General features: G+C 39.4%; 1 protein-coding gene across 2 annotated transcripts in view; it reads right to left on the bottom strand.

The window, feature by feature from the left end:
* LOC121518121 (tyrosine-protein kinase receptor UFO) overlaps nucleotides 1-13354 on the bottom strand; it is a 49502-nt gene that overhangs the window by 35425 nt on the left and 723 nt on the right. The window contains exons 1-4 of one of the 2 annotated variants that reach the window (XM_041800341.1): nucleotides 7227-7794; nucleotides 1419-1629; nucleotides 829-929; nucleotides 540-722 (exon numbers count right to left, since the gene is read on the bottom strand). In XM_041800341.1, the coding sequence (XP_041656275.1) occupies nucleotides 540-722; nucleotides 829-929; nucleotides 1419-1629; nucleotides 7227-7359 (628 nt within the window). In that variant the 5' untranslated portion in view covers nucleotides 7360-7794. Of the gene's footprint in view, nucleotides 1-539; nucleotides 723-828; nucleotides 930-1418; nucleotides 1630-7226; nucleotides 7795-13354 lie in introns of those variants that run through there. The other variant, XM_041800351.1, reaches the window with a different exon arrangement.

A 13354-nucleotide genomic window follows, 5' to 3' on the forward strand; every position in this document is an offset into this window, starting at 1 on the left:
CCTGCAGCCACAGCGATATAAAATACCTCCACCTCTGCACCTTAATGTCTCATTTCACTCTAAAAACTCACAGACAGCTCAGTGCATAAGTCAAAAGTTATTGTGAGGTCAGTCATTTTCTTTTAAGTGTCCCCTTATTTCCTTAAAGAGCCATACAAAGTTAGTTTTCTGTGGTTAAGTTTAGGTTTTAGTGTTTGATCCACCTATAAAAGCAGGTCTGTATCCAAACAGGAAGTCAGTAGTTTTAAATACAAAAACATGGAATTTTACAATGCCATAAAACAATACAATTAATCACTATTAACGACAGAAATGCTGAGATGAATCATGATTAAAAAATTTTACCATCTGGCAGTCCCAATTGAAATACAAACATTTATGAGCTACAGCCTGTTTTACCAGTCATTTCACATCAGGCTCTACCACGTCAAAGTCAGAGTCCTTGAAGAGTTGATTGAGGTTCTATGTTTTCATGGTTCAACTAAGCTGTGTACATGGTGCTTAAGCCCGCTGGGGTAATAAAGAGTGATAGATGATACCTGTGAGGTTGAGTGTTGAAGGCGATAGGGCCACCGGGTCCGTGAGGGAATTGAGAGGAGCTCCGTCCTGCAGCCAGATGACTCTGACTGGCTCTGGAGGTCCATGGGCCACACATCTCAGGCTCAGAGATAGGTTAGCTACTACAGACATGTGGTGGGGCTCCACAGAGAAATGAGGAAGGCCTGAGGAAGAATTAGCTGAATCAGGGTCTTGACTTAATCCAAACAAAAGCAAGTCTCTCAGAGGAGACTTGCTTGTTTTTGTAGCTGTGGCTGAAGATGAACTCACCCTCCAGCTGGATTTCTCCCTCCTCAGACAGAGTCTGGTGGCTCTCTGATAGAACGGCACAGCGATAGGAGCCCATGTCAGAAAGCTGGACCTTTTCAATGCTGTTGGACAAAAGATATAATGAGACAAGTTTCATAAAGATCAAGTAAGAAAAAAAGATGATAAAGTACGGATATTGAGGCAGAAAGATGCAGAGACTTCAATTAATGTTTGTTCTTACCCATCAAATAATACAAGAACATACATAAAGCAAGAGAGAGAGTGACATGTAGAATTTTTTTTCTAATCTATTTAAGTTTTCTTTCACAGGGACAGCAGATTAACAAATATGAGTAAAACACAGGATGTGAGCATGCTGTAGCTGACAAAAATGCTATTTTACATTCAGGTACATTGTGATGTAATCCAGCTACAGTACTGGTTAAACTGGGTGAAGAGCTAAAGTGGAGGAACAGGAAAAAATACAATCACAGCAGATGCATGTGTGACATTGTTAGGCCAGGTGTGGCTTCTTCACAACACTTGAAGCTTTGTCATTAAATCCCATGCAGTGACAGAAGCTAACACGTGTGCCAGAAAGAATGGCCTACCTGAGCGTGCTCATTATGGTCCAGCTGTTGCTGCCGGTGTGGACTTGGAACTGGTTGGTGTCAGCGTCTTGAATTGTGATGCCATCTCTCAACCAGAGCACATCTGGGGGGTCTTCTTCTTCACCCCCTGTACCTTTTAGGGTGCAGTGAAGAGTCACAGGTTTTCCCAGTGAAGAGATGACTGTCGTGGGACTCCGGTCAAACTCCAAATCTTTGATGGAGAAAAGGTAAAAAAAAAGAAGAACAATTGAACAACGCAGTAGTAAAACTTAACACATTTTAAAAAGGTGGAATTAGGTCCATGAATTGATTAGTGGTTTATAGGAATCTCTTCAGGGCAACTTTTTGCTGCTTCCAGTGACTAAGCCTTAGGGTCTTCGGTCTTTTTTCAGATTTATCTTTGGGCTTTTTATGCCTTTATTTAATAGACAGACAGTGGATACATAAGGAAATCAGGTGAAGACAGTGGGTAATGACGTGGAAAAGGCTGGAGTTGAATTGGGGGGGGGGGGGGGCTTTGGGTGAGGTTTAATTGTACTGTGAACCAATGGTAATGTCTACCACCAGTGTAGCGGTTAGCTTGGATGTTGCTAAAGTGAAGCAACAGTTTTATCGCAAATAGACCACATTTAAACAAAGAGCAAACAACATCACTGAGAACTTTTCATGATGGAAAAGATGCTTTTGCGCTTCTCTGGGCCCGTTTTATCATGAGTTTCTGATAGTTACAGGTGGAGTTGAGTTGTACTGTAAGCCAGTGTATCCAATGGCTGCTGCCAGGGTAGCGATTAGCCTTGATGTAGCTGTAAAAAAGGGAATTAGACCTCGACTACATTTCTTTATCAAAACAAGATTTAGGCAAAATGAACTGTTGATATATCGACGGTACATACAGGTAGAAATGTTCATATCTGCCAATACGATAATCAATCTTTTAAGCCAATACTAATACCATGCCCATAATATTGTGCACCCCTAATTCAAGTCATTAAAGCAGCAAATCTTTACACGAGAGTCTGGAAACAGCAAAGTTTTTGTTCCATTGCTGGGTGGATCACCTGTATGATTGATTACTAGAATACTTGTTGACATATCAATTAATCAAATAATCTCCACTCCACTACAATCCTCATTAGGTTGTGTGCTCCTTCTGATAAATGTAGTATGATAACAGCGGGTGAACTTAGACTTCATCCAACACCACACTGTCTCTTGAATGAGTCGCGTTATCTTGTGTCCCGGGCTAACAGACAGGCCGACCTGGGAAGGACAGAGCTGATACCCAAACAAAGGATCCTTGTTAGCTGAAGGCTGCTTCTGCAGCTCCGACAGTGTCAGAGCATGGAAAGCTCAACAGAAACACTTGAAATATTCAGGATTTCTCTCAAATGTTAGTGATAGGCCTGCAGGTCATCTACTGACATGTCTGGGATTCTGAAGAAAATGACTAAGAGGTCATCATAACTATGATGAGGATGCTTCTGCTTTTTCTTACATTTGACACACTGGACAGAAATGAGAAGTATTCTTGATGAAGTGGAGGCTGAAGTATGCATGCTGGTTTGAAGAAGAAAAACATTCACAGTTTCAATTTTATCAAGGATGTTTTGCATATCACATTCATGCCTAGCATCCACAGTGCAAGCAAAGAAATTTGGACTAAACATGACATATCTGTGCCCTGTTTAAAGGATAATCACTAAACCCAATTATGCCTTTAATATTTTTATTGGAAAGCACTTTGGTCACTTAATGTGTTGTAAAGGGCTCTACAAATAAAAGTTGATTGATTGATTGAATATTGGCCCCCACAAGTCAACTGTGCAGTCTGATGGGCAGTAAAAAGGAAGGAACAAGAAGAACCACTCCTTGTCTTAATAAAAACAATAAAAGTGAAAACAATGAAAGATTGAGCATGCCTGGCTTGTGTTTCTTGGATTTCAGGATAAGAATAAATCATGCTTGTTTCACCGAGTGGTAATGCTTGTAAAGATTTTCTCAAGCTTGTCAACCCACCCTCCTAGTCTGTTTCATGGCTGACCTTAAACCTCTAACCCTGCACTGTGACCCCCCCCCCCCCCAGGACTCCATTGCAGTCTATCCCACGAAAATGCACATCTCTCAGTCAGAGAAAACAGACCTGTAGTGTAAGCAGCACACTTTGTCATAACTTATTTTACTCATGGAAAAAGTACACCTTTGATCTTGTAAATGTGCCTGTAATCCACACACAAACACAACTGAGCGTTCACAAAGCTTGTTCTGGGAGTGTGCATAAATGAAGAGGCCCGCTGTGTCTCTGCTTCACTGCCTTGCTGTCTCTGTGTGCTTTTTGGTGTAAAAAGTCACTCCTCCCTTTATTTTTAAGCTTGGCTGAGCTCTTCTAAGAATCAGTGTGACCGTGACTTTGTTTTTTTTCAGTGCAGTATTGAACAAAAACAGCCCTACTTTCTGCCTCATAGGGCTGCATTCATATAATAATAAGCTTGTAAACCTTTTAATGCAGAGGTAGACAGAGAGGGCAGGCTGTAGTTAAACTGTGCTTGTGTGTTTATGTGTGTGGCCTGTCTCCAGTGATTCATTTGTGCTTTACTACTCCATCCCCTCCCTTTTGTCCCCCGAATTCCCTCGAGGTCCCACACTTTTTTCATGATCTGCATCCATCTACCCCGTCTCTACTCCTACTCCCCCCGGTAGAAAAAGCTCAGATGTTAAATGTCGGTGGACATGCACATACCAAAAATACCCAACACAGTCCAAGCATTTACCCTCCTCTCACTCCCTTCTTTATCGTTGTGAATTTTTAACGCTACGTAATTCAGCCCCTCCATTCACTGCCGAGCCTTTGCCCTTTTCCTATTTAGCCTCCTTTTCATGCCATTCTTCAGATTCATCGCTACACATTTTGCCACCTCCCCTCCGAACTCTTTCCCCTCCACTCTTGCCCCCGTATCCCATCCATCAACTCTCTGCTTCAGCCTGACTCAGACCAACTCTCTGACTCACAAACCAAAGCATTCCCCCCTGAGCCCCTCCTCATGCCTCACTACTGGGCCAAAACCATCCCTACATCCAAATAGGAACTGAGACATCAGTAAAAATTCTCTTTGAAACCTCCAGGCTGAGCTTATAAATCACAGCAGTGTCTCGTAATCTTCTCCTCCTGATCATACAGCTGCAGAGGGCAGTGCTCTCAGCGAACCGCTGTGACCGTGATGGTCAAAACACATGAGCTGACAGGTGGAGGCCCTGCAGGGACACCATGTTTTCATCCTTACAGTACCTGATGGATCACAACATTTCAATAGCAAAGGTGACTGAAAAGATGAGTTCTTCTAAACAGTGACTGAAAAGATTGTGGCCCTGATGTAGCCTGATACAAAAGATAGTTTTCAATTCAAATCATTTCTTTGTTACTCTATATTCTTTTGAATGGATTTCTAGGATTCCAACTTCCTAGAAGGATCTGCTTAATCTAGGGCTGGGCAACATAAACCAGAAAAATATTGTGATATTTTTTAGCTGTACGGCAAAGCACATTATGTACTTCGATATTATCTTTCTGTAAAGAATGGTTGCCATTAAATGGGAATCATTAACTGTGATAACATTCTAGAGAAAATAAATCAATACCGACACCTGTTTGATACCACGGCAACAAAAAGTCCTAGATGCTGGACATTTATCAGTGTATAGGTCTTTATTATAGGGATGCACAATATCAGATTTTTGCCAGTATCCAACATGCCAATATTTCCAAACAAATTTTTGCTGAAAGGTCCACTACCAATATATACATATCCTTTTATGTAAAAAAAACAAAAAACAAAAAAACAAAACAAAACAAAACAAAACAAAAAAACCCAGAAGAGTCCCTGGTGCAATCTGCTGATACCAATATCATACAGATAAAATCATGCATCCCCATTCAATTAACAAAGATTGTAAAGAAACATCTAGACACTATCTAAATTGTACAAAACCACTGGCAACTTTTTGGTATATCAATTTCAAATCTTTCTATACTCCTACCTTGAGCTTCAAAATGACAAGAACTGCATTATCTTAACAGCTGGCAGTAATAAAAAGTACAGAAACTTAATGATCTTCGGTTGTATTTTTAACCAAAAGATTTCACAACATCCAGAAGACTTGGTGGGACAAGCAAGGACCCTCGCTTCTTGCAGGTTCCACCTACTTTTTAAAATGTTGGCGTCATACTTGTGCAATTTCGACAGAGTGCAGGGGATTGTCAGTAATCTCTGATAATTAACAAGAGTTTACCCAGTGTGGGGTGTTTGGACTTTTATTTTCATTGCTGTGGTATCAAAAAGTTATCAGTATTAGGGATACACAATAATGGATTTTTGGAGATAACCGATATACCACTATCTAAAATTTGATCTCCGCCAATACTGATGGTGACGCCAGTTTATAAATGTAGTCCTAAGCCTAAAACTTCCTTCCTTGAAACACACTTTAAAGGTTAACAGTGCAGCGTGTAAATTTGGAAACATTAGCAAGATTTAACATTCAGATTCTAGATTGCAATGCTCACTTTTTCAGTGGTGTGGCAACCAGTGGAATAAAATAATGCATATCAGTTTTTGGTTTGAGGGGACCCTTCCTATGTAGGAATGAAAAGGTTATTCTATGATAATAATAATAAAACAATTAAGGTGACAAACAATCATTTAGCGAGACCTACATATAAATATTATGTTTAATTTTAGCCAAGTCTGTTGCACTAAATGCTACTAGGCTAAATATTACACACTTCAGATGATGTAGGCCTGTTTCAGCTTATAACTCCATACATGTATGTTTTCATTTGTTATTTATTAACAGTTGAGATATATTGATTGTAAATATTGGATATTTTCATACTCCAGTCAGAAGAATACAGCCAATACCAACAATCTATTTTTAAGCTAAAAGCCTGCAGATACTAGACTGATAATACTGTACATATCTAATCAATATCCTTGATAATATTGTCCCAATATTGTCTCACATATTATTTCATTTGGAAATATACTCATATATCTTTAAAAATTAATATATCGCCCAGCCCTAAGCTGACGTTACAGAAGATATGTGCTCATTACTGATGGCTGACAGAATTTCCAGCATTTGTGGTCCTGATATAAATTGTCTGATAAAGACAACCATAATCACAAATCTTTTTTGGTTGTACTATTGTATTCTCCTGAATGGATCTCTAGGATTCTTCATCTTCCTTGCAGGATTTATTTAACCCATTGCCCTTTCCCTGTCTGGAATACATCTCTAAAAAATTCCAAACTAGCCCGGAAATGCCATGACTGGTGGGAATCCCTGTCTGGATACCTTGTTTGGAAGAGTTCCCAGGAAGAGTGCACATTTTACAGAGGGATGCATGCTGCAGCTGATCTAGAGACATGACCCTTTCAGCCACTTCATGCCAGTAAACAACAAACAGCTTCCCATAACAAAGTCTTCTCCATCACCCCTTTAACTCCTTTATACCTATAGGCTTACTTTGAAATCTTCAGCCAGAGCCAACCAAAAAATACGGATCTTCTTCAGTGTATTTCTTTTGGTAGGTTTTTTAAAGCTTTTTTATGAGTGTACAGGAATCCTTCATGTTGTCCAGATGTGGAGCACACTTGCAGCTGTGGTTGAACCCAAGACTAATTGTTTTAATTTGTTAGAAGCAGAGGGCTGGCTGGGCTAATTGCTTATTACGATGTTTTCCCTCATATCTAAGTTGACAAACAACAGTCACATTGGATGAAAAGCAGTCGCTGCTTTCTGATTTCATCTTACCTGTCAGAGTGCCCGCATCAACCGGACTCCAAGCAGATAAAAAGACAGTGAGGATGAAAAAGGACCACTTCGACCGGCTCATGGTGTCTGTTGAAAGAAGAGCAGTCATCTTGGAGACATCCGAGGACTCCATCAACACATCTCAGCAGCTCAAAGATCCTGGTGGTGCGCGTAAAAGTTTGGTTGTGAGAATTATCCGCTGACGGGGTCAAAGTAAACCAGATCGAGTCGTTTCAGTTCCCTTTTCTAATGAGGTAGACTTAATAAAAAAAAAAAATCGCCGCTCTGGCAGGAGTCTCTTCGCTATTCCTCTTATGTTGTCGTTAGGCTGATCCACCTCGGAGTACTATCCAGCGAAATCACAGCCGGGCAAAGCAAAGCCCACGGTAAAACGCGCCGTAAAAGTTCCCTCCACCGAACTGTGCGGGATTATCAAAAGCCAAACTATAACCAGCAGCAAAGGAAATAATTTCAAGCCAGTGTTTCCTGTAGTTTGTCGTCCAAAAGTATCCTGCCCCACAGGTTTCCTCAGACTCCCTCAGACATTCCCCTGGCTCGATCTTTTCCCTCTCCCCCTTCAAACAGGATTCAAATTCCTCAACTCAACTTCTTTCCACCCTCCTCCTCCTGAGTCTCCCTCCTTTCCACAGAGGATGTGAGAAATCCTGCGGCATGCTGATTGTCTCCACACAATCAGCCATTCGCTTTTTAATTACACGCAGATCCCCAGAGGTTGTAAATAGCCCCGTAAATCACCCTTTTTCCCGCGTTAAACAAAGTCTGTGAGTGTCAGTCAGCAACAAACACAGACCTGAGCTCTGCCCATTAGCAGATAAACATGAAAGATAAGACTGTCTTAGCAGACCAAATTAGTCTGTTTCCTCTTTGAATAACCTAGAGATAAATGAAAAAAGGTTTTCCTACATAGCAGTGGTTCTCAACTGGTGGGTAGGGACCCAAAGGTGGGTTGTGAAGCTGTTTCCAGTGGGTCGTGAAGTTCGCCAAGAAAGAAAAATGTGGCAAAAAGTCTGTGAAATACACAAGTCCTAAGTAGACATATAGTACATCCGTGAGCGTTTCAGGTTTTTTTGTGATGCCCAGCATATCTTGGTCATTTTCTCATGGTTTCAAGGTGTCATACCCTTTTACCCTGGATCAAAACAATCCCAAGATAGTTAGAGAACTGCTGAAGAAATCCAAAATTTCAGTGCTGCCTGATAAATGGTGTCAAATAAAATGTTGCATGCATGCCCTTCTGCAAAGATGTGCTTTGTGGACATGTTAGATTATCCCGTCTCTTTGTTCCATCATGTTCTGTTCCATTTGGGGTCTAAACTGCAAAATTTTTCATGAAATCAATTTGAGTGGTTGAATTTTTAAAAAACTTTGGGTCACCATCAGGGGCGTAGCTAGAGATTTTTGGCTCCCAGGAAGAATATTACACAGGCCCCCCCTTAAGCAACAAATTTTGCATCATTTTTAGAAATACCAATGCATTTTCATGTATTTTTTTACCATAATTTCCTAATTTATGAGCAATATCTTTACTATGGTTAAATTAAATTTACTTGCATAATTTTGCAGCATTGAACCACAACAATTTGACTTTTTTAAGGGAGCAGCCCCCCCCCCCCAGTATTGTATTTTACTCTACTGATACAAATTTCAGTCTGTAGACTGATTCATTTAATCACTTTTGATTCAATAATGACACTAATTACAAAGATAAAATAAATAAAAATACACTTCATTGAAGGCCCCTCCCTACTGTGGGCCCAGGTAATCAGTTCTCTTTTTCCCCCTCATGCTACGCCCATGGTCACCATTACTCATAAGGAGGTGGGGGTGGGTCTGTATCAAGTTTTTAAAGATATATGGATATATTTTAGAACCAAATGTAGGATGAAACTCCGAGTAGTAATACAGTTAGTATCAGTATAGTTCGTGTTAAAAGAGTAAAAAGATTGTTTACAATACAATCCACTGACACTAATGTTTTTATAGGGTACTGGAGTGATGAGTCCTGAAACTCAGAAATCAATTAGCATTTTAGCACTTCTGGTTTGTCAAGTCTGTGGGATGTTTGAAAGATTTTCCAGTTAGATGCCAAAAATAAGCTACAAGCTTAAGAGATTTTAAAATATTTTTTCTACAGCATTAAATCGGGAAGTGTCCTACATGTGAATTCTGAAGCTGAGTTTATCAGAGACTTTAAATTTCATCTTGTCCAACATGTTAAACTCGTCTACTAGTTAGCTTTTCACCCAGTGTGTGTTTTGCACTAAAACTACCCTAATTTAAACTTCGTTATGTTCTAGGCACACTTAGAAGTCCAAGAAATCTTTAACAGAAGTGGTAAAAGCATGAAATAAAAGATGGAAGCTTAGTGGTGGTGACACGAAGTTAGTCGAATGTAGTGTGGTTTCTTTACAGCCCAGGATTAGCTCTAGACTAGTGCTGATTGTGTTAAAGCTCCAGATAGTAAGTGTACAGTTATGAAGATTTTCTTGACAAACAGGTTGCATAAGTACGTGTGGGCAATAAATGTGTTTAAGTGATAAATCAGTTTTGGAAAATCAAGTTTTTGAGAAGTAAAAATTTAGATTTTATCTTTAACTTTAGAGCACTTCATGAAAAGTTGAAGCTACATTAGTTTTGTGTTTGTTCCTGCAACGGCTGTAAACAAAATGATACGTCTTTTATGTACATACTGCCTGTGTCAAACCTGTGCTCTTAAATGTACAACTTCCTTAAGCACATTCATGATCATGTGCAATGCATCAGCACTTTAGCAATATGGCACTTTACCGTCTGCCTTACACACTTTAACCACAGTGGTCACTTTATTCCTGGTCAATCTACAGCAAAGTCATCTAGCGTTCTTCACTGTTATGTATGTGGGTCTTTGTATAATATTGTACTATTAATGTTGTTTGGCTGGGTGTTGTCATATAATTATTTTGGAATGTAGCCTTGGCTATCATCTGGCACATTCACATGTCCATGTTAATTGATGTGCACTGTCCTTTACAATAAATAAATAAATAAAACTAAAAAGAAAAACACAGATCTGACTTCTAATAACCAGTCATAACCCTCACTCTGAATCTTTATCACAAAAAAGTATAATAAAACACTCTTTTAGTCCAAGAGCTCTAAATTTTTGTTTGACATCACTTCAATTATTTGCACTTTTTAAAAGGCAGGAAGGAAAATTGAGTAAAATTATTAATTGAGTTTCGTGTGGAAAAAAAATTACATTTTTTTATTTTAAGGCCATATTTCCCAGCCCTCTGTGTAAGAGTCAAAACCCCAGTTTTTTGTGGTCACAGAGTTTATTCTCAGCAATAAATCAAAAACCCTAAGGTTTATAGTTGATGAAACACAAAACTAACTTCCGGGTTAGCCCACAAAAACATGCCATCCCTGTGCTACTCAAATGACCAAAAGATAATCTGTTTGAAAGTTTAAGTTTAAATGAGGAATACCCCCCTTTTTTCTGTGAAAGCATTGATATTTCTTTACTTTTTCACACAGTTTGTATGTTTTTAATCATGTTAAAGTGCACATTTATGAATTATGTATAGACATACTTTACTAAATTTAAAGAATAAAGACTTTTGACATATACAGATAATATGATGTTTACAGGCAAAAGATTAAAAACAGTTTGCTCAAATAGCTCTACTGAGCCTTGATTAATTTAGACTAAAAGAAAGAAATGACAGCCTCCCAATACATTCTATCATAGGTTTTTAAACATAAGTAATGAGTTGACCCTAATTCCTTTCTAACTGGCAGATTGTTTTCAACTTTTGTTTATTCAAATAAATGGCAGCTGGGAGCCTGTGATTGCAGGATGCAGCGTAATGTATCAGTGATCGTAATAATATTCAGACTATTCTGCCTGTATTCACCCTACACAACCAGGATTACAGCATCAGCATGTCTGGGAATTTGTTTGAACGTACCGTTTCAGCCCAAACAGCTTCAAGTGTTTTCAGCTGTAGTCTAAATAAATGCTGCTGTCACTGATTCTCATCAGCTGGGCAGCCTGTGTTGTTGTAGACTGTCATGTCTGGGGTGAACATGCATGTTTGGACAGACATGATGCTGGTAGCAAAGAGCTACAGTCTCACAGAGTTCACACTGTTCAAGAATAAGTGATTTGCTTTGTAGATTCCTGTTTTTTTTTTCTGGTCCCATGAAAGCAATGGGAGGTGCTGGGACTCAGGTTGCGAAGACTTCGGTCCCACTGGCCCTTTAAGAGTGGCTCTCTGGACAGTGTTGTGTTCCCAGGGTCTTTAATGGAGACAGAGAGGGACTGAGAAAGACCCCATTGTATATGCTCTCTTTTCAATAGGAGCTTGAGCAATGGTGCTCTCACTGCTCCCAGATAGAAGCACAGAGAAAGAGGCAGGGAGGGAGGGAGGAGGGTCACCAAGGGGGTCCTGTACAAGAAAGAGGGGTGTTCTACTCAAAAACACAAAGTTTTGGGGCTGGATGGGTCTGGCAGGAGTGAATGTTTGGGTTTTGGGGGGGATGGGCATCAGCTACACAGGACTGTTCAGATTTAAGCCAACCAAAATCCTGCAAACCTGACTCACCAAACACCTAGACTTAAAGACTTTGGAATTTTTACATGAAGCTAAAGTGGATTAACAGAGTTTAAAGCATGTGCTTCTTGTTGTAAAACCAACAAAACAAGTCATATGGACTCAAGTTATTATGGTCTTAACAATGGCTGGCAGTTTAGAAAGCAAGTCTACAGGCTGAAAGAGATGGGAAACACCTTAATGCAGCTCTCCCAGCCTCAGAGCCGACCAGGGATGCTTACAACTAGCAAACCGTCTGTCAGTTTATACTCTTCTTCCTCATCCTCTTGAAGCAGCCAGACAAAGTGCTTCATCAAACCTGTTCATACATCCAAGGACGACAAAGGCACGTGATCACTCAAAGATAAAAGAGGCTCTCCTGCCCCCTGCTGGTGACAAATGAAAAGCCATTAAACTGCACAACAAAACAAATTGTCCTTGTCTGAAAAGCAATGGACAGATAAATGCTTTTATACTATGTTTTATTATAACAAGTAAAATTACTGTAACTTGCAAATGCATGTAAATATTTGTTTGACTATCTGAAAACACAGCTATAATGGTCAAGTGACTCATTGCTCTCAGTTAAGTTACACAGAAACAGAAATATGTCTAAGTTACAAAAAAGGAGAACATGATGAGTAAGCCAACATAAACCTATAATATTATCATTGGTGTTATTTTTTTAAATTCAATTTCAGAACAACAATGATATGTTCATATGAGTTTATTACCTGCTGAAATGATTGCTTTCTTATATACTTGTCACTTTCTACTTAAAGAGAAAATTCCCAATCCTTGCTCTGAAGCAAACAAGAAGCATCAACAGTATGATAAAAAAATATGCGAGAACATAGGGATAAGTTATGGGGGGGCTTAAAAAAGGCTGAGCAGTTTTAGCAGGTGACTTTTCAGCTAGTTAGCACCACAAGAAGTATGTTTTTTTTTTATCATGGCTATATTATTAAAACACAACTTACTCAATGTACAACACAAGCATCACTAATGCCATTCACTGGTTTTAAGCAAACAAGTTATGCAACAATCTGGGGGATCTAGGTGACACCCTATCAATACATAATACTGTAAAAATGTTACCTATTGCAGGAAAAAAGTTGAGGCTGTGAAGAAAACAGAGGCTATTTTTATCCCTGTATGCTGGGGGAGACACTTTATTTTGTCCTTTAAGAAAGCGTTACTTTGGCATTGCTACCACCAGGAAAGGTTAAGAGGTCACATTTGCTCTGCTCAGGACTGCTAAGACACTACAGCTTGTATGTGCTGATGCATTGCAGATACTTCTAAATGGCAAATAAATGGGTACAAAATATCCCATTTCACAGGGGGGCAGCCAAAGCTTTGTAAGAACTTATCTGGGGCCTTGATTTTTAAGCATTTAAAAGGTCAACACAGCTAATTTAATTTCACTATAAAATGCATGAATATACAATCATTACACACGGATTGTTTTTATGAATCCCTATCCAAATCTTCATGTAAGGGGCAAATGGGCTTCATTGAGGCTCTTGAAGA

Source organism: Cheilinus undulatus, linkage group 2, assembly GCF_018320785.1.
Source record: "Cheilinus undulatus linkage group 2, ASM1832078v1, whole genome shotgun sequence".
NCBI lineage: Eukaryota > Metazoa > Chordata > Actinopteri > Labriformes > Labridae > Cheilinus > Cheilinus undulatus.